The sequence below is a fragment of the Ambystoma mexicanum genome, chromosome 9 (assembly GCF_040938575.1).
Source record: "Ambystoma mexicanum isolate Mex_15411 chromosome 9, UKY_AmexF1_1, whole genome shotgun sequence".
Taxonomy (NCBI): domain Eukaryota; kingdom Metazoa; phylum Chordata; class Amphibia; order Caudata; family Ambystomatidae; genus Ambystoma; species Ambystoma mexicanum.
The window spans coordinates 168,912,208-168,933,330 of record NC_090931.1 but is presented as its reverse complement, the minus strand read 5'-3'; the positions used below and the strand labels follow the sequence as shown (position 1 = coordinate 168,933,330).

The 21,123-nt window shown below is 45.1% G+C and overlaps 1 protein-coding gene across 3 annotated transcripts in view; it reads right to left on the bottom strand.

The window, feature by feature from the left end:
* MFRP (membrane frizzled-related protein) overlaps positions 1–21,123 on the bottom strand; it is a 246,111-nt gene that overhangs the window by 130,185 nt on the left and 94,803 nt on the right. For all 3 annotated transcript variants that reach the window (XM_069614362.1, XM_069614361.1, XM_069614363.1), the window contains one exon: positions 18,089–18,226. In XM_069614362.1, coding sequence (XP_069470463.1) covers positions 18,089–18,226 — 138 coding nt within the window. The remainder of the gene's footprint in view (positions 1–18,088; positions 18,227–21,123) is intronic.

Below are 21,123 nucleotides of genomic sequence, written 5' to 3'. Positions count from 1 at the left end.
TCTTTTTTGTCGTTTTTTTACAGTTGAGAATCTGCAAATACGTCATTTCTCAACTTAAATAAAAATACACTATAAGTATCCCGTTACAACGTGCCGGGGTACTAATAGCAATAATATATAACCCTTGCGGGGGGCATTACCAGGGCAGGTAATGACCCAGGCTATCGTTAAAACCTTGCTTCACTCTGGCTTCTAACTGGGCCAGGGAATTTCCTGGCCCGGTAATACACCCCACTTGGGTTATATTGCTTAATTAATTATTCTGAGACTAAGTTGCCATAACTATGGAGCAAAAGAAAGAAAAGAAACAGAAGTGTTACAAAGCATTGAAAATACACTCTTAAGTGAGAAACATGTGTTGCTGGTAATGTGTCAAACAAAATCTTGTTTTATAAAACATGTTTTTTGGTAACGCAGACCGCTTTTTCTATGCATATTTCTCCTGGCTCGAGACAGCTGCATTGGCTCTGCGTTATTCAGAGGGTCCAGCTTAAATCTATGGGCATAGTGCACTGGGCTTTCTATGGCACTGGGGCTGAGTATTTGCAGCTCTGATTTCACCCGTATCTGCCCAATCATTCACTCCATTCACAGGACTCACTATTCAAGTGCCACGTGTCTGACTTACTCGGGTGGATGACCACGCCTTGTCCGTTGCCGCAGCCAGGCTGTGGAATTCACTCCATTTGCCTCTGAATGCTACCAAAGATCACCTTTCCTTCTACTGTCATCTGAAAACTTTTTTGTTTAAATCATTTTTATGTTATGCTTGTCTCCACTGTTCCTGCTGTTGTAGAGCCAAGATGCCTTTGGGTGAATGATGCGCTCTATAAGCGTTACTAAGATAAGATAAAAAATATGGTGTACAATTCGTCTCCACTCTCCTCCCGTTAGTTGGTTATTTGGAGCTATGCATTAGGCCTGTGACCGTTTGGAGGCGTGTTGTGGTCTGTCGTCTATAATTCGATTCTCAAATCTCAAGAATGTCAATTTAGGGCTTCAAGTCTTGCTAACTGTTGTTATACACATATCGATTTCCATGTAGGGAACATAGGTACAATGATTTTGTCCTAAGATTATCTAAAAGTGTTAGAATGAATTATTGTGAACTTTAGAGCATTTTTTCTCTAAAAAGGTAAGATTTAAAAGACATATTTCTGCAGCTGTTAAATAAGTAATGTGATGAAAAATCGTGGGCCAGCTGACTCATTTTTTTCAAATTATTTTGAATCTTTTTATTGCTTTAGTTGATTTTTACAACTTTATCAATATATAAACATTTCATCAGTTAAAATTCAATTAAAACATTACATTAACTTACAATTTCATTTCTAGCTTTAACACTATATATAGTGACATTTGGGGGATTCAAATTCTATAAAATGTCACCAGCTTGCAGCCATTAAAATAGTTACATATGCACGTGTCTTAAAGAAAAGTTGATAATAGAAACTTTCTCATTTCATATAGTTAAAATTAGTGCATCATCCATTGTAGTATGTATGTTGATGACATACAATCTTCCTATAACATGGAATAGCACATGGCAATTGTATTTATAACATTTCTAAACAAAAGGACCAATCTATCATCTCATGTCTTAATAACAGTCAATAAATTCAGCTTTGTTAAAAATGGTATAGTGGATATATTCAGTGAAACTCAAGAGGCATTACATATCTCTATCCACATAGTATCATGTGTTAAAAAACTATTGTTCTTAAAAAACCTTTGGAAATGATATATTCTTTCTACTAATAGACTTGGACATTCAGTATGAATATGCATCAAAGTTTCTTTGCATCGTCCTGACAATCGCGACAAATAGTATCTTGATTGGGAGTAGGTAGATAGGACGCTATTTTTACCGTTGTAAGACCTAGGTTAAATCGCATTTTCATAATCTTGTCAGCATAGTCTCTACAGGGAAATTTCTTTCGATTGTCATGGAGCTCATAAACAGACTTAATCAAAAAGGCACCATTTTTGTAAATAGAATATTTCATTCAGTCTTCTCTAGTGGTTATCCAATCCCAAGCATACAATTTTACCTTGGCTCTTGTGGGGTTATCAATTAGCAATTCCATTGAAATGTCAGCTTGATTCATTATCACTAGACAAGCTTCTTTCCAGAGATTCAAAGGACCAGAATCAGTAGCTAGCAATAGTATATTTAGAACAGGAAATAAATTGTTCGCTTCTGGTGATGTTAGTTTACATTTCCTAAAGGTAGCTAGCAGGCGTCATGCTGCCACAGCTCTGAGTGATATAAGTCCTAATTCATATCTTATCATCTGGATCGGAATTGATTGCGGTAATGGTAACACTGATTTCCAAAAGATACCCTCTAAGAGTTCCCATTTTGGAGGTTCAGTAAGTGCTTTGGATTCACAGCCATATATTATCTTTGGTATCACTTTTTGGTTATAAAACAAAATAACTGGCTTAAGTGAAAATCTCCCATATTTTTTGGGAGACATTTGCCTTGTATAGCTAATAGTTTCATCTTGTTGATTATCTCCACTTTGTATGGATAATCAGACCGGCTATTATTAATGTTTACACCTAAATAGGTGTAATGAGAGCTCTGAACAATTGGGAGAGAAAGGATAGACCAATTAAATCGATATCCACTCTTTGGGAGACTATAATGAAAGATGAGAATACTCGATTTGCTAGCATTCATTCTTAAGTTGTTAGCATTGGCATAGGTACCTAAAGCTGTCAGTTTCCTCTGTAAACCTATCGGAGTACTATCTAGTATTACCAGATCGTCTGCATAGATTAAGTAAGGCACTTGGGTATTTTGTAATTTAGGGGGAAAAGAGTGAGTATTCATTAAATCTACAAAAATGTCAGCTATATAGAAATTAAAAAGAAATGAGGCAAAAGGGCAGCCTTGCTTTAGGCCGATATTTACTGGAATAGGATCTGTTAAAAGGCCATCTGTAGTTAATTTAACAGTGACCGAATTATTGGTATAAAATTGCTGGATTAGATATATAATATATGGAGGGCATGAGGAAGATGTCAGTTTTGACCATAAAGTATCTGTGGAGACAGAGTCAAAAGCTTGTTTAAAATCAATTAGTGCAATAAAAACTGGTTGTTTCTTAAAAATTACTTTTGTTTTGATCGCTGCTAAAATCATTAGGTTTAAAATAGTACCAATTCCAGGAAGGAATCCTGATTGATATTTATCCCCAATTGACTTTTCTACTGTCCATTTTGTGAAGTCTCAAAGTATTAGTTTTGCCATAATTTTTCCCGGGACATCCAGTAAGGCAATAGGCCTATAGTGACTAGGATCTTGTCTATCGCCGTTTTGATAAATTGGAATTATTATGGCCTTCTGCCATGAAGGGGGTTTGTTTTTCGAGTCTATAATTTGCTTGAACAGAGTTAACAATAGTTGCACCCACCGATCTGGATGATTTTTCATAGTTGCATTTGCTAAATTATCAGGGCCGGGGGCTCTTGAGTTACTAAGATTTTTAATAATCAACTTAATATCTAATTTATCAAAGATAAAAGGTTCTAAATCAGGTGGTTTATTTGAAGTAATCTGTAGATAAGGTGTAGAACTTTTTAGTAATTCAGTGAAATGGGTAGTCCATTTGGCTCCATCAATTGTATTCAAGTCAGAAGACTTGTACATTTCATTCAGTGATTTATTAATCAGTAGCCAAATCTCTCTAATGGATTTTGTCATAACTGCTTTCAGCATTACTTCTGCATTCTCTTGGCTCTCTTTATTTTTAATAGCTCTTATTGAGTTTCTATACTTTGTTCTAAGGTTCATTCTTTCAGGGTTATTTTTTAGTTTTGAGAGAGTATGGGCCTCATTATAAGGCTGGCGCTCCCGGAATGAAGGGGGACAGTACAGCACCGGCCCCCTTCATCCTGGGAGCGCCGATTACAAGCTTCCCATCACGGGACCCGGATCGCACGCCTGGTAAAACCAGGCATGCTTTCCGGGTCCCGCGAGGAGAAGAGGGAGGCAATAACGGGCCAGATGTAATCTGCCCGTTATTACCTCCCTCCCCATTCCCATTGAGCCCTATGGGGGCTCAAATGGGAATTGGGATGGGTTCCTGCATGGAGGACTTACCAGGTCCTCCTATCTCGGAGTAACCCGGTAAGTCTCCATTGCAGGACCCGGTAATGGAGCCTGGAAAGGAGGCGGCCATGGAGCTAAAAGCTCCATGGCTACCTCCATTCTCGTAATGAGGACGTATGTATTTATTTACAATAGTTCTTTTTTAATTCTGCAATTTCATTGTTAGATATAATTTTGTAATGAGTTCTAGTAAACGAGGAGTTCACTTGTGATTGAGCTATTAAACAAATATAGTCGGAGTAGTGCTCTCCTTTGCCCGAAGTGGTTAAATGTGGTTTTTTATTATCATATTTTCTAGGTTTCTTATCCTAGAAGGCAACCATTTGAGTCTATTCAACCTGACTCAGAGCTGACTCATTTAACATGCTCGATTTCAAAAGGTACCAATATTTTCATATCTTTTTAATCAATTACTGCTGCTTGAACATCCATTTTAGGAATGATTATAAATTACAAACTGATTTTGAGCAGTTACATCTCAAGCTTTTAACTTTTCACATTAACATGAGAAATCACAGCAGTTGCTAAAAATAAGTGTGGGAAGCATGTGATGAATCAACTTCCAGGGCACCAGTGGTGCAGGGATGTATATGAGTTTCTAAACCATCAATCAACCCCATACCTTTAGTACCCTAGAAGGGATCTGAACAGATTGAAATGCAAGTGAATTATAAGACCTCTTTGTCCAATTTTGGTAACGTGGACGGAATGACAGGCTTATCTCCGCAAGCTTGTGGATCGTTGGTTAGTTACAACACAGCAAAATTACAATTATTACCCTTGAATGCGCCTTATTACGGTAGGTCAGGGTCTTCTCCAGGTGGGCCCAGCAAGTCTCTGTGTCTGAGGATTTACTAAGCACACCTCTCAGTGGCTGGACTGATAGAGTGGTGATTGCAGACAGGAATGAATGACAGCAGGCACATGATACAGCAGGGTGGTCTGGAAGCACATTGACCACTGTGGCTCCGCTGGATTCCACACCTTGGTGGTGAGGTCCATACAGACTGGAATCTGGCTGTGGTCCTTGGAAGGTGCTTCAGCTCTTCAGTTTGTCCCCAGCAAGTAGCGTAGTCAGGCAGGGCCATTTAGAGACAGGAAGTATTTTATTTAATTATTTATTTATTTTATTTATTTGTTACACACCCAGACCCTAGGGTATCACGGCATGGTTACAGAACAACTTAGGCATTGTTCATACATTGTTACAGAGTACAGAAAATATTAACAGCAGACAAATAGTTCATCACAGATATGAACAAAATGTACAGTTTCCACTGGAGAGTATGCACTTGAGAGGAGGCACAGCTCACTATGCTAATATTGGTTAAATAACCACGTGTTTAGCAGTTTCGTGTAACCAGGGAAAGAAGATTCTTTTTTTTATATTGATGGTGAGGGTATACCAGTGTTTGGGAGCTAGAACAAGGAAACTGCTGCCCCCCGCTCTAGTGGTTTTGTAACGAGGGGATGCAAGTAGAAGGTTGTCATTGGATCTCAGTGATCTGGTGAATTCTATTAACTGTAGATTGTTGTTGAGGTATGTTGGGGCTTTTTTAGCAAGACATTTGTGTGTGATGCAGAGTGTTTGAAAAATAATTCTAGCTTTGATAGGTAGCCAGTGGGTGTCCTTCCTTGTCTTAGAAATGTGATCAGATTTTTTATCCCTTATGCTGCCCTTAAAACTTTATTTTGCAATAGTTGCAGTTTGGTGAGGTTGGTGCTGGAGGTGCCTGGTAGTAACACGTTGCAATAATCCAACTTTGATAATACAAGGGCCCTGGCCAAGGTGAGGCAGTTGGTTGGGGTCATAAATTGTCGGCTAAGAGCAATAAGTTTGGAGGTGTAGGCCGTGGAAGAAGCAAGCATGTTTATATGTTTAGTCATAGTGAGCCTGGCGTCAAGGTAGACGCCTAACGTTTTCACTTGCTTCAGCACTGGAATGAGGGTACCGTCGATTTTGATGGAAGAGTAGTCTGGGTGGAGGGCCGCTATTTTAGCTGGGGATCCTACGATGAGAACTTCTGTCTTCTCATCGTTGAGAAAGAGACTGTTTAGTGCCATCCAATTTTGGATGATGACATATATTTTATTGATGGTCACAGTATCCTGGTCACGTATAATGCTGAGAAGAGGATTTTAGTGTAGGCGTTGTAGAGTGTACGGTAAAGGCATGATCCTTGGGGCACTCCGATGGGAACTGGGATAGGGTTGGCAGCTTCTTTTCCTATGGATGCTCGTGAAGTACGATCGGCTAAGAAGGATTTCACCCATGCAGTGGCATCGCTATGTTGAAGTCCATGGCAAGTGAGGTGCATAGTTTATCATGGTCTATGAGGTAAAATGCTGCGGAAAGGTCTAACATCAGGAGTATGCAGAGTTTCCCTGAATCTCTGATAGCATCCATCTGGATTTTGAGGTCCAGGAGTGGTGTTTCCGTGCTATGATTAGGCCTAAAGCCTGATTGTCTGGTACCGAGGAGCTGCTACTGTTCCAGGTGTGCTTGGATTTGATTATAAGCTATTTTGTCGATGATTATAGGTAGGAATGGGACCGTGGTTATAGGACGATAATTTGTCGGTATAGTGGGGTCCAGAGTTGTTTTTTTTAGAAGTGGGTAACCCATGCTTCTTTGATGCTGACTGGTATTGTATTGGAGTTGAAAGAGGATTTGACAAAGTTGGTGATAGTCGGGGTCAAGGTGGAGGCACATGCTTTGACTAATTTGGCTGGGACGGTATCCCCTTTTCAATTAGAGGCTTTTAACTTAGAGATAGTATCAAACATTAGTTCTTGGGTGACAGGGGTAATATGGAATAGGGAGTTGGGGTTATCGTTTAGGGTTGGGGTTGGGGGTTGAGGTATTTCTATCTGCTAATAACAGTCTTGCTGGTTATTTTATTCTGGAGCAGAGCAATTTTGGAGGCAAGCGAAACTTGTATGATGGTAGACCATTCTTTGCTGGAATTGGTGGACATTGCGGTTGGTAGGGGATTTTCTAGTTCTCTAAGGATAGAGAAGAGTTATTTTCGAATCTGATGCTGCATTGCTGATGCGAGTGTTGTAGGAATTAGCTTTGTGGGAAATGATGGCTGTTTTGTAGATTTTATTAGCGTCCTTAAAGGCTTTGGACGTGTCGGGAGTGGGGTGTTTACTGTGGGCGTGTTCAAGAGAGTGTTCGGTCCTTCTTAGAGAAGCTAGTGCTTCGTTAAACCAGACATTTGTTTTTTTGTTGGCACGTCGCGTTTTGGTTGTGATGGGAGCTACTTTGTCACTAGTAAGGGAGAGGCATTTGTGGTAGTACTCGGTTCACTGCTGACGATTGAATGAGTTTCAAGTGTTTTGTTCAGGGTAGGGTCAAAGTTCTCTACAGTGAACTTCCGGGGGTTTCTACCTTCAAAGGTATCCATTACGTTGGCCTTAGGAGGACAGGGATCATCACTCATTAGAGTAAATTCTACGCAAAAGTTATCCTTCCAACTAAGTGGAGTAAATAGGCCTATAGTGAGTTTGGTGTTAAGAGTGAGGTTCCAATCAAGGGTTCTGCCCTTGATGTGTGTGGGAGCATTAACAAGTTGGCTGAAGTTCATGTCTTTGAGTGCTAAGTATAGGGCTGCCGCTTTCAAATCTTGGTCATCGTTGAAAATTAGATTCAGGTCCCCAAGGATGACGCATTTTGTATTAGGTTTTAAGATAGGCGCAAGTAGTAATGGGATGTCTATTTCTGGGTGACTATTTGAGCTGGGGGTTCTGTAGATCACCAAGATATTGATTGTGGTATTTTCATTCATGACGAGTTTGGCTAGCAGTAATTCATACCCTGCAATTTATTCGATGGAGCTTGATCTAATTTGTAGGTTATTCTTAGCTATAATGGCTATGCCACTTCTTGTTGAATTGGTGGAATTGGTTCTATCGGTTCTGAGGACGGAATAGTCCGGTGGGATCGCCAGTGCTAGCAGTGGTCCTGAGGCTTGATGAAGCCAGGATTCTGTGATTGCTAACAGGTCCAGGTTTTGTTCAATGATTAGGTTGTGTATTTCGATAGCGTGAGCTCCTAAGGATCGGGCGTTGATGAGGGTGCATTTGAGGCTGATGGGAGGCTTGGGTTCCACTATGGGAGCAGGCTTAGTCATTTGAGAAGAGGGAGCATTGGGAATTATTTTGGTGTTCTCAGCAGTAGGAGGATCATGCTTTTTATTTTTCCAGTGATCCTTGGGTTTGGGCAGTTTGGAAGTCGCGAAAGTGGGTGTAATGCTATGGCTGAGTACTTTGGTGCGTGATCTTAGGTGAGGCGCTCTAACGTTCCCTTTGATGGGGTAGGTTTTTAGGTCTATTGTGGTTTAGAGATGGACGGGAGGTAAGCTGTAGAAAGGCTCTTCCCAAAGGGTTACCAGACATTTGGTCGAAAAAAATTGGTCGACCAGACAAATGGTCGAACCAATTTGGTCGAAAACCAAATGGTCGAATTTTTAATTTTTTTTATTTTCACCTTTTTTTTTTGGGGGGGGGGTCCCCCCCCCAACCCCCTTTTTTTTCTAAAAACCCATTTTTGTAAAAAACGAAAACCCAAAAAATAAATATATAATTAAAAAAAAAATGTGACCATTTGGTTTTCGACCAAATTGCGTCGACCAAATGTCATTCTACCAGTTTTAGGTCGACCAAATGTCTGGACACCTTCCCAAAGTATCGTGTTGAGGGTGCTGAGACTAAAAGTATGGTTTGAGCTCGGTGGAAATGGTAAGGTGGGTGGGAGGAATGGAGTCGGGCAGGGGATGGGGTAATGTCTGGGGCAGGCCAATCTTGTGAGAACGTTTCTGAGAATAAGGAAATGATTACTTGTGCATGGTGTATCATCTTGAACAAGGCAGAAAGGAAAGATGATGAAACGTATTCAGCATGGCTATTTCAGGTATATTTCAGGTATAGTATGGCATAAAGGGTCTAAGTAATCAATTCGATGCCTGAGGGTCAGAGCGAAGGAAGGGTTAAATGCGGTAAGCTATAGAGTGTCAGATGGGCTGAGTACAAAATGTTATGGAGGGTCCGGAGAGGCAAGAAGGCTGAATGCAGTATACTACAATAGACAGAGAATGACACTTGGGCTAAAGGCAATATGCTGTAGGAGACATAGGTGGCAGATAAGCTAAGTGCAGTGAGCAGCAAGAAGCATAAAAAGGCCAGTGGCCTAAATGCACTAGGCTATAGGGGGCACAAAATGACAGATAGGCTGAGTGCAATATAGTACAATAAACCTGGCATGACACATGGGCTAAATGTAATAAGTTACGAACACTGGCAAACAGGTTCAGTGCAATATAGTACTGTTAATACAATATGGCATGACAGGTTCAATTTTCCCAGGTCATAGAAATACACTAAGGTATGCGGGGCTGAGTGTAACATTTGCCTAAATCTTTATAGTGTGAGGTGGGCTAGAGGTGACAAGCTAGTCAGATTCACAACAAGGATTAAGTAAGCATAGGATATAGGGCTAGAGGCATCGTGCTAATAGCATCACAGTGAGGTAAGGTGGACTGTGACCAGCATTTGTTCACCAGGCGGTAAGGTGGGGTCAGAGTGGCCCAGTGACACAGGTAACGTGATTGCTGAGATCAATTATTATCTCCCGAAAATCCAGACAGGGCGGCTGCAACTATGCTGGTAGGGGGTGTCCCACTGACCCAATGGGATATTGTCTTGGATAATTGTCTCTACAAGTCACCTCATATCTTAGCAAGCAGTTGTTTCATGGTTGGTCCTCAAAAGAGTTCCAGGACATTCCCTTGCAGAGCTCACAATAAGGGCATGAAGACTTGTTAAGAAGGTTATTTGTCGTTCAAAAACCTAAATACTGAAGCCAATTAATACTGGGAAAAGAGTGGGTCCAGGGCTTGGTCTCTCCCATGCAATATACAGGTATAGCTCATAGATATAACTGCACCTGGTGTTGTCTCTATAGAAAGCAAAAGCCAACAGTCATGAAGGCAAAACAGGATGTGGAGGCTGGTGGATTGGTATTACCCAAATTGACCTTTCACAATTGACCTTTCCTGCTAATTATAGTGGTCCTAATTGACATTCTGCACAATTGATCTTTATATTATTTTAGTTATTTTATATATGTATTGGGTTGGTTTTGGATTACAAATAATATAAGGGGATTGTGTGGGGGGGTTGCATGATTTTTTTTAATTGGGTGGGAAGTTGCAGGGGGTTTCCCCCCCGCATATAAGTCCTAATTGACCTTTTAAATTAGTTAAATTCTCCCGAGTCAATTCTCCAAAGGTCAATTAGTATAGCTCCGGTAGATTATCTTGCCCAGCTGTGCAGTAAGGATATTGTGATACAGTGAGGCTATCTTTTAGAATTCTCATTTTCCAGTGCACTCACATCAATGAATAACTCACATTCCCCTCTAGCCGTGCTTAAATTAGGTGGGAGCCTTCTTTGAAACAATGCTTTCTATTTATCTGAAGCTCTGCAGAGGTTGGCTACCCATGAGCTACCACGTGATAATAAAGATATCAGGCCCGATTTTCAAAGAACTGAACTGGCGCAAATCAAAAATGCCCGTTATCATCTCTGATTTGCTCCTGCCTCCTTATGCCTGATTCCCAAATGCTAAATTGGAACATCCGTGAGATGGCCGTGGGCAAATATTTGACAATCTCATTTGCACGTGAGCATCGCAGAGATGCTCCAGGCATCTCCAGGCTTGTTCCAATGCTAACCCTTGTGGATCAAGTGTATAGAAGCAGGTGCAAATCAGAAGTGCTCGAAGGCATGTCTGATTTACTAAAGTGCAAATATTTGAGAATCAGGCCAATCATGTTTTTATATGGCGCTTCATGCCAGATTCGGCCCATTCCCAAGTGTTGCAATGAAAGGTTTGATTACCCAATCTAAGAGTATTCCATTTATTGACTTTGGAAAGATGAAGAGCTAAATTGACCAGATGGGATTCGAACCTGTATCCTAGAGGTTGAACACAGACGTTTGGAGTGAGCAATGTAGTTGGCAAGAAATTCTGCATCAAAATTGTCACTTCGATTATCCCATCTCCCAACAGCATGGGTTTTTGCCACCATCTAGCTATGTTTATCTAATCAACAAAGGGGATTTTCTGAGCATCTTTGTCTTCAGCTACTTGTAAGTGGTACTATGATAAGGTATTTCCTAATAATGAAGGCGCGCTGATTGGCAATGCTTAGATTTAGGGTGGAGTTTTTGGGTTGCAGGGAAATTAGAGTACCCTCTGGATGTATGTGGTCCCTCAACACCACGGTCCAGTTTGAATCGTACTGTGTTCTGTTGTGAGTTGGATGGTGTGGAATAATGGGTGTGGAATGCTTACCTCATGATTTCACAAAGAGCATAGCTTGTTTACCTGTGATGGGTGTTCCATGTTCCAGGGGTTAACAGTTGAGCTGGATGCTGGTTGAGCCCTGATAGGTTCAGGGTTTATGCTGACAATAAAGCACCAGTTAACTCATGAGAGTGTCTTCCATTGCTACACTGGTGATGAGGATCGCTGTCAGCATAGCCCTGCGTGAACCCACGAAGAATAATACCTTAATAGCCCATGCAGGACTGCGTCTGCGGCCAAGAGTGCAGTGACAGAGGACTCCCTTCTCAGCAGAGGAAGGTACCTGCCACTTTGCCCGCTGCACTCCCCTGAGGCAGTGGGGGTCGAGTGCTGGCAATGTACATTCATCCATAAGCGGATCGGAGAGAATGAACTGTCAAATCGCCTGCCACGCTCCCCTGAGGCTGTGGGGGTCGAGCGCTGGCAGGTATCCGATTCGGGTTGTCATTTCTCCATGAATCCAGCCTAGCTGCTGCACTACCCTGAGGCAGTAGGGGTCGAGCGCTGGCAGGCATCTGCATCCGGCCGCGACATCCCAGGAATCCACCCATCCAAAGCACCGGAAGGGGAGACAGCACGGAAGAGGTAAGAGGCACCTCCCTTTCCCCTCCCCTGACGAATCAAAGAGGAGACAGGGGTGGGTCTTTGTAGCTACAAGGCACTGACATGCCTAAGCAACTAAGGGCTACAACAACGCCTCCAACGATGCGCTGAGAGCCTGTCCGTGACTAAGGGAGCAGGGCTTCAACAAAACGGGCCTCAGCCACGCGGCATTGATAAACTATAATACGAAACAGAGTAAATAACAGATACAACAAGGTGAATCAAAAGTGAAGTAGATATGCAGCAAAGTAATGCGCGCCCACCACCAGCCTTTCTGCAAAATCCTGGAGAACGTCCCATCCATTGGGATTTATGGGTGGACACTTTTAAAGTGTAATTTAGAGCTGCAGGGGGCGCTAAACTGAATGATGATGACAAGGAGGCTGCCCTTTTAAATTCTCTTGAAACTGAAGGTCTGAGAGTCTTCAGGCACCTGCGTGGCCAAGATGTGCGAGCACCGCCCACGGCTGAGGGTGATGCAGCAGGCAAAGGAATCTTGTTGGCGTATGAGACCGCACTGGGTAAACTGGAATAATGCTTCGGGAAAAGGACACATGTAGTGTTAGAAAGATATCACTTCTTTTCTGGGGCGCAATCTGCAGGAGAAAGTATTGACACATACCTAACAGCTCTACGCACCCTCATTGCACCCTGCAAGTTCACTGGGGTGACAGATGACTATATCCGAGATCAGATTATGATGCGTACAAGTGATTCCAGAATAAGGGAGAGACTTTGGATTGAAAGGGATCCCCCTTAGAGAAAGTAATAGAAATAACGAGAGCAATAGAAGAATCAAAGAAGAGTGTCCAAGAGGTGACTGATAAAGCCAAGAGTGTACATGCCATAATGGCCAAAAGAGGATCTGACGATCAAAAGGGAAGAACCAAGGATAATAGAGGAATGTTTACTCAAAGAGAAGGCTGCAGGAGGTGTGGTTGGCGGGATAGGCTCCTGGCTCGAAAGAGTGTCCCGCCACCAACGTAGAGTGCAGGAAGTGTAGAGGGAAAGGACACTTTGCCCAGATGTGTAGAAGTGCCATCCAGAATAGACAGACCGTCAAGATGGTGGAACCAGATGAAGACAAAGCATCAATTGTGGGTTATGTGAACGATAATGTACCTGACCAGTGGAATGAGAGAATTCACAAAAGAGTGTTGTTGAGTATGGGAGTAGCAACAGAAAGAAGGGCCCTTGGGCCACATTATGTGTGAATGATGCACAATTGCAAATGATGGTTGACACCGGGTCGCCCTATACTATGATCTCTCCTGAGTTATATCTAGCAAGCTATCATAAGGATGTGATAAATCTATTGCCGTCTGATATCAATCCATGTGCATATGGGCATGTTCCCATCAAGGTGTTGGGATATGAATGGGCCACGATACAATTTGAGGGGCGCTCCACCTGGGGGAATCTGTATGTGGCCCACATGGGTGACTCAGTAGTAGGGTGGGACAAACAAGCTGCTCTTGAGATAGAGATCGGTCCTGGAAAGGCAGTTCCCATTCTGAGCCGAGTGATAGTGTGACCAGAGAAGGCATGGTAACTGTAGAATACCTGAAGGGAAGGCATGGTAACTGTTCTTCAAGCCTTGGAAAATTGGAGGGATTTCCTCATAAAATCGTACTCAAGAGGGATGCAGTGCCAAGTGACCACAGAGTAAGGAGAGTGCCCGTATTGGCTCATGAGGGACTCAAGAATGAGCTAGTGAAACTCCAGAAGGCCGGAAAATAATAGAGGAAGTGGAAAGTTCTGAGTGGTTGGCTCCTGTGGTTTTGGCCCACAAAGCTGACGGTGGAATGAGAATGTGTGTGGACCTAAGGGACCTTAATACCAGTATATGGGTGGACAGACACCCTTTACCAAACATAAATGAACTGTTAGCGCTTGTAGGAAGGGCCACATGTTTTTCTAAGTTTGATCTATCCTCAGCCTACCACCAAATTGATCTTCATGTGGAATCATGCCCTTTAACATCATTTGTGACCCCTTTTGGTACTTTTTGTTTTTGTAGAATGTCGTTTGGTTTGGCATCGGTATAAGCATTCTTCCAGAGATTGATGCAAAAACTGTTTGGTAGAATGTCGGGAGTTGAATATTTTCAGGATGACATCCTAGAGTGGGGTAGAGATCGCAGCGAGCATGATGGAAGGGTGTTGAAGGTGATGGAAGTGTTGAAGGAAAGTGGTTGAACGGTGAATTGGACCAAATGCCATGTGGGGGTACCCAGTGTGAATTATTTGGGGCACACCTTGGATGAGAGTGGTATTCATCCCAAGGATGGTCTTGCTAAAGTGTTAAGGGAAGCACCGGCCCCCGTTAACAAGGAACAGCTTAGGCCCCTCATGGGTTTGACGGAGTACTATGGTCGTTTTATTGCTTCCTATGCTGAAAAGAGAGTTAACATGAGGGCATTACTAAAAAAGGGTGTCCGTTTCGATTGGTCTGATAGTTGTCAGTTTGAGTTTGAAGGACTGAAGGAGGAGGTTGACCAGGCCCCATCGTAGGGTTCATTTTCACCTAAAAAGAAGACGGTGTTGACTGTCGATGATAGCAAAGTGGGCATTGGAGCGGTGCTATAACAGTGGGATGAAGGAGGTTACCGTCCCATTGCGTTTGCCTCAAGGGTATTGAGGGACGTGGAGCAAAGATATGCGGTGATTGAAAGAGAGGCAGTGGCTGCTGTTTGGGCTTCTAAGTATTTTAGGACCTTTTTGTGGGGGGTTCCATACACTTTAAGGACTGACCATAAGCCCCTCGTACATGTCTTAACTACTAGGGGTTTGTCTAATGCTTTGTCTAGAATTTCTAGATGGATGGCAGATATGCAAAAATGCAACTTTAAGTGGAGTATATTCCAGGAACAAAGAATGCGGTAGCTGACTGTCTATCTTGCCTCCCTCGTTCTGTTAGTGAAGTCAACGGCGATCCGGTGAATGTGGAGGAATGTACCATGGTTGCCAGTGTAATTCCTGCAATTGATAAGGAGGAGTGGCACAGGGAAAGCGCCGTCGATTTGATGACAAAAATTAGAGCTGTGCTTAGGAATGGCAGTATAGACAAAGAGTTGGAGAATAGTTTTGGTCATGCGGGGGAGGAATTGTCAGAAGGTCTGTGGGGCATAACGAGGGGTCAAAGATTGGTGCCTCCTGTGTCCCTTAGGAGCAGGCTTGTTGGATTAGCTCATGAAGGGCATTTAGACAGATCATTGACGAAAAGAAGGTTGAGAGAATCCTATTGGTGGCCGAAAATGGACAGTGATGTGGAGGTGGAGGAGAAAGAGAGTGTAGCGTGTGCCACCAGTGACAAAAGTAAGGCGCCCAAACCACAACCGGTACATCCTGTGGAGGTACCTGGTGATGTGTGGACGAAAGTTGAGGCCGACATCATGGGTCATATAGACATTTTAGGTGGTGATCTTAGATTCATTGTGGTTCTCGTGGACTATACTTTGAGATGGAAAGAGGTAACGGTTTTTGAAACTGTTACGTCAGAGAAAGTAGTGGATTTTCTGAAAAAGGTGTTCAACTGAGAGGGTGTGCTGGCGAGTATCGTCACTGATAATGGGGTGCAATTTGTGTCAGGACATATGCAAGAATTCATGAAGAGCATGGGGATACGGCATCATAAAACTTCTTTGTACAACCCTGCAGCAAATGGTTGAACGAATGAATAGGTTTGTTAAGGACGCTATTCAATTAGCTGTGGCCAATGGTCTATGTTGGAGGAGTGTTTTGTCAGAAGCCCTCAAAGCATACAGATGCACGCCATCTGCGTTGACGGGATGTTCACTGTTTGAATAGGAAGGCTGGCACCAAGTTAAGGGTGTCTGCTTTGGGTGGTGGCACACATTCGGGTGTAAACATGCAGGAAGTACGTTTGAAGCAGGAGATGGTGAGAAAACGTTATGGTTCCAGCAAGCCCCTACCGGTGTCGGTAGGAGACCGGGTGCAGATAAAGAATCCCAAGCATGTGGCCAAGGGCACTAGTGTCTACATGCAACCTCGTATAGTTGTAAAGGTGGGGCAAGGGTATGTGAAAATGGATGATGGATCCAGATGGAGTAAGAGGCGAGCTGTGGGGATTGAGAAGGGGCGTACCATGAACATGCCCGACAGGTCTGGTGAGGAAAGCATTTCTGATATGTTGGTGAGTGGGGAGAGATATATAATGATGGGGTAGGTGATGGTGCCAGAGCCCTCCCATTGGCCAGAGTCCTCCCATTGGCCAGAGCCCTCCGATTGGCCATATCCCCCCCTCCAATATACAGTTTACTGAGGCACCAGCTGCCGTGGGTGGAGGAGAGGGGCCATCTATGTCTGTGTGTGAGGCAGAGGAGTTGAGAAGGGACAGTAGGTACCCTGTGCGGGAGAGGCGGATGCCCTCCAAGTTCAAGGATTATGTATTGGGTGCTGCAGTGAATTAGTCACTTGGGTGTTGAATGAGTGGGGTGGGTGCGTAGAGCATGAATGTGTGTGTGCGTTTTATTGGGTGTCATTTGCACCAGTGTGTGTTTTGTTGTGTTGGAACTCTAGGGGAGGAGTAGTCTTATATTGTGAGTTGGATGATGTGGAATCATGGGTGTGGAATGCTTACCTCATGATTCCACATAGAGCAGAGCTTGTTTACCTGTGATGGGTGTTCCATGTTCCAGGGGTTAACAGTTGAGCTGGATGCTGGTTGAGTCCTGCTGGGCTCAGGGTTTATGCTGACAATAAAGCACCAGTAAACTCATGAGAATGTCTTCTATTACTACATACTGCCACCCACCCCCCCCATCTCACCACTGTCGTGGGTGATGAGGCCAGTGAGGGCCAATGTTGCCCACATACTCATCTCAAGCTCCTAAAGGTTCACAACTAGTATCCAACCATGAACATTCCACCCAGGCCCTTCCGCTGTCCAAATGCAGAGATAACTCATTGGTACAGTTTTAGACCCCACTCCTCCCAAAAAAATGTATTTGCTGGCACCCAGAGACTGCAAAACCATTCACCCAGTGCCTCACTCATGGCCTAAGGAAAGATAAGATTGACGAGTGCAATCGCCTCACTCATGACACCAAACGAAATCATCATAAGGTTAGCGAATTGGCTACCTCTCTGTATTACACTCACACCACGGATACAAAGGTTTTTACTGGTATTGAGTAAATCTTATATTTGCTTCAATTTTTTATTCACTGTATAGGTGACTACACTGCTACAAAAGCGTCATGGTGACAGTGTAACTGCCCTCTTAACTCACTGCGTCCTGAAGACGGGTCCTGGGACACTACTGACGAGCCTTTGACTGCAACAGTGCTGTCCTTTGCCCCAGAAACACATCAGATTGTAGACGCCATTATACCATATTTGTGTATAATAGTTATGTGATTCAGTCACACTATTACTAACATCACGCAAAATAACCAATGTTGATAGATTGTAAACATTGTGATGTGAACTACAGCCATAAGTGTGAAGTGTTGTTTTCTTTCCACCTTGTCCATTACGGCTTTCGTAAATGATGAACACTGTATATGGCTTTTTATGTTGTTTTTCCTGTTATGTTTGTAGTAAATATTGATTAAAATATGTTTAAGATAACTTTTTGACCGTGGTGGTAGACAGAATTGTATGAAAATTCCACTGTGAGGATAATTTCTGATAAGTAGCCTTCCCCTTGGGTGTGTTAGAGGTGGGTAGCTAGTGGTTAATGTACTCGCTTGTTTGATGTATCCTTCCTCATATACCACAGCCCCCTTTACAAAAAATGGAGGAATCTTGTGTGCTCACAACATTTGTTTACCTAAGGGAAGGCCTACCAAATGGCACCCAGCCAAGGCGCACCCCACCTAACATGTACTCATTGGCACCCAACCATGGCATACACATACTGCATTTGGCCAACTCGCCTCCATTGTTCTGGGCACTTATTGAGACCCAGCCATAGCATGCCCATCATGAGGCCTTGCCACACTCACACTGAGAGTCAATGGTACTCACTGGACAGGATAATCCCCAGGCTGAGGGTGAGGAGCAGCAGCAGGAGGAGGAGCAGCAGGATCCCAGCCAGGAGGAGCTGAGGGCGCTTCCATGGTTGTCGCGGCTTCACACGCCCCATGCTCCAGACCTGAGGATCGACTGGAAAAGAGAGAGTGAAGAAAAGAAGAAATGACACCGGGTCAGGGTTCCACTGCAGGATAGTACACCACACCGGGGTTCGTCATACACAAGCGTGCTATTATCCAAACTCCTCTGCCCTATGCCTCCACTTCTCTATGCCTCTCTGGAATACTGCCCTATCCGTCCCAGGCCAGAAGCTTTGTGCATCTCATGCCAGCTAACCTGTAACCTCGTGAATCTTGCCCCGCCCTTTGCCACATAATCTCACTGTCCTGTTCATCCCTGGATCACCTTTTGCCATCCCTTCCAGGTCCATTAACCTACAAACACCATGTGACTCCCCTGGGCAAGCTACTGTCCTATGGCTCAGACCCACTGGCATGTGACTCCTCTGGGCCAGCCACTGCCCTATGGCTCACAACCACTGCCCTGTGAGTCCCCTGGGCCAGCTCCTGCCCTATGACTGAGACCCACTGCCATGTGCCTCCCCTGGGCCAGCTACTGCCCCATGGCTCATATACACTGCCTTGTGTCTCCCCTGGGCAAGCTACTTCCCCATGGCCCAGACCCATTACTCTGTGGCTCCCCTGGGTCACCTACTGCCCCATGGCTCATACACACTGCCCTGTGCCTCCCCTGGGCAAGCTACTTCCCCATGGCCCAGACCCACTTCCCTGTGACTCCTCTGGGCCAGCCACTGCCCTATAGCTCAGACCCACTGCCTTTTGCCTCCCCTGAGCCAGCTACTGCCCTATGGCTCAGACCCACTGGCCTGTGACTCCCCTGAGCCAGCTACTGCCCCATGGCTCAGACCTACTGCCCTGTGACTCCTCTGGACCAGCCACTGCCCTATGGCTCAGACCCACTGCCCTGTGCCTCCCCTGAGCCAGATACTGCCCTATGGCTCAGACCCACTGCCCTGTGACTCCCCTGAGCCAGCGACTGCCCCATGGCTCAGACCCGCTACCCTGTGACTCCTGTGGGCCAGCTACTGACCTATGGTTCAAACCCACTGCCCTGTGCCTCCCGTGGGCCAGCTACTGCCCTCTGGCTCAGACCCACTGCCCTGTGCCTTCCCTGGACCAGCTACTGTGCCATGGCTCAGACCCACTGCCATGTGACTCCTCTGGGCCAGCTACTGCCACATGGCTCATACCCACTGCCCTGTGCCTTCCCTGGACCAGCTACTGTGCCATGGCTCAGACCCACTGCCATGTGACTCCTCTGGGCCAGCCACTGCCCTATGGCTCAGACCCACTGCCCCGTGCCCCCCCTCTGAGCTAGCTACTGCCCTACGGCTCAGACCTACTGCCCTGTGCTGTGCCTCCCCTGGGCCAGCTACTGACCTATGACTCAGACCCACTGTCCTGTGACTCCTCTGGGCCAGCTCTGTCCTATTGCTCAGACCCACTGCCCTGTGCCTCCCCCAAGCCAGCTACTGACCTATGGCTCAGACCCACTGCCCTGTGACTCACCTGAGCCAACTACTGTCCTATGGCTCAGACCCACTGCCCTGTACCTCCCCTAGGCCAGCTACTGACCTATGGCTCAGACCCACTGTCCTGTGACTGTTCTGGGCCAGCCACTGTCCTATGGCTCAGACCCACTGCCCTGTGCCTCCCCAGAGCCAGCTACTGCCCTATGGCTCAGACCCACTGTCCTCTGCCTCCCAGATCACTGCCTTGATCCCTTGCTACCTTGCGCCAAAAGGCCTGCACCTTAAACAAGCACCCACTGTCTGGTGCCTATCATAAGATCTGCAATGTGCCTTCCAGGCCAATGTCACTGTGGCCCCTAGGGCCAATGCCCGGTGCTTCCCAAAACCACTTCCCGATACCCGCTATCTCTACTGCCATACACTGCCCAGGTCAAATGTCCACTTCAACAGGCTTCCGAAGACCTTGATTCTGTAGGTTCTGTACTTCCCAGACCTACTGCCCTGTGTTACGCATGCCATGGTTCTATGCCTCCCATTCACACTGCTCAGTGCCTCCTATGATTCTGTGCCTCCCATTTCCACTGTTCCTCCTAGGACTACTGTGTAGTGCCTCCTGTGTCTACAGCCCCGTGCCACACTTTCCATAGTTCTGTGCTTCCTTTATACACAGCTCTGTGCCTCCCAGGCCAGTGTCTCCCATTACCCCTGGCTATATGTCTCGCATGTCTATTGCCCTGTGCTTCAGATGCTATGCTTCAGTGCTTCCTATGCCCACCCCCTGCGACTCACTTGACATGCTACTGTGCCTCTCGGTCCAACTGCTGTATGGCTCCTGGGCCTACTGACCAGTACTTCTTATGCCCACTGGTGCTGTGCCTGCAAGGAGCATTGCTGTGTACCCTCCATGCATTCACCCTGGACCTTTCATTCCCAGTGTTCTGGGCGGCCTTGTCCTATGGCATCTGCCACACATGCCATGGTTCTGCGCTTCACGTCCCCACTGCTCTGTTGTTACTATGCCTACTGACCAGAGCCTCCTATCTCCAAGTCCCTATGCCTCTATTGCCCACTGACCAGAGACTCCTATATCCAAGTCTCTATTCCTCTAATGCCCACTGACCATGTGCCTCCTATCTCCAAGTCTCTATTCCTCTAATGCCCACTGACCATGTGCCTCCTATCTCCAAGTATCTAGGCCTCTAAATGCCCACTGACCAGAGACTCCTATATCCAAGTCTCTATTCCTCTAATGCCCACTGACCAGAGCCTCCTATCTCCAAGTCTCTATTCCTCTAATGCCCACTGACCATGTGCCTCCTATCTCCAAGTATCTATGCCTCTAAATGCCCACTGACCAGAGACTCCTATATCCAAGTCTCTATTCCTCTAATTCCCACTGACCATGTGCCTCCTATCTCCAAGTATCTAGGCCTCTAAATGCCCACTGACCATGTGCCTCCCAGGGCACTGCCCTGTC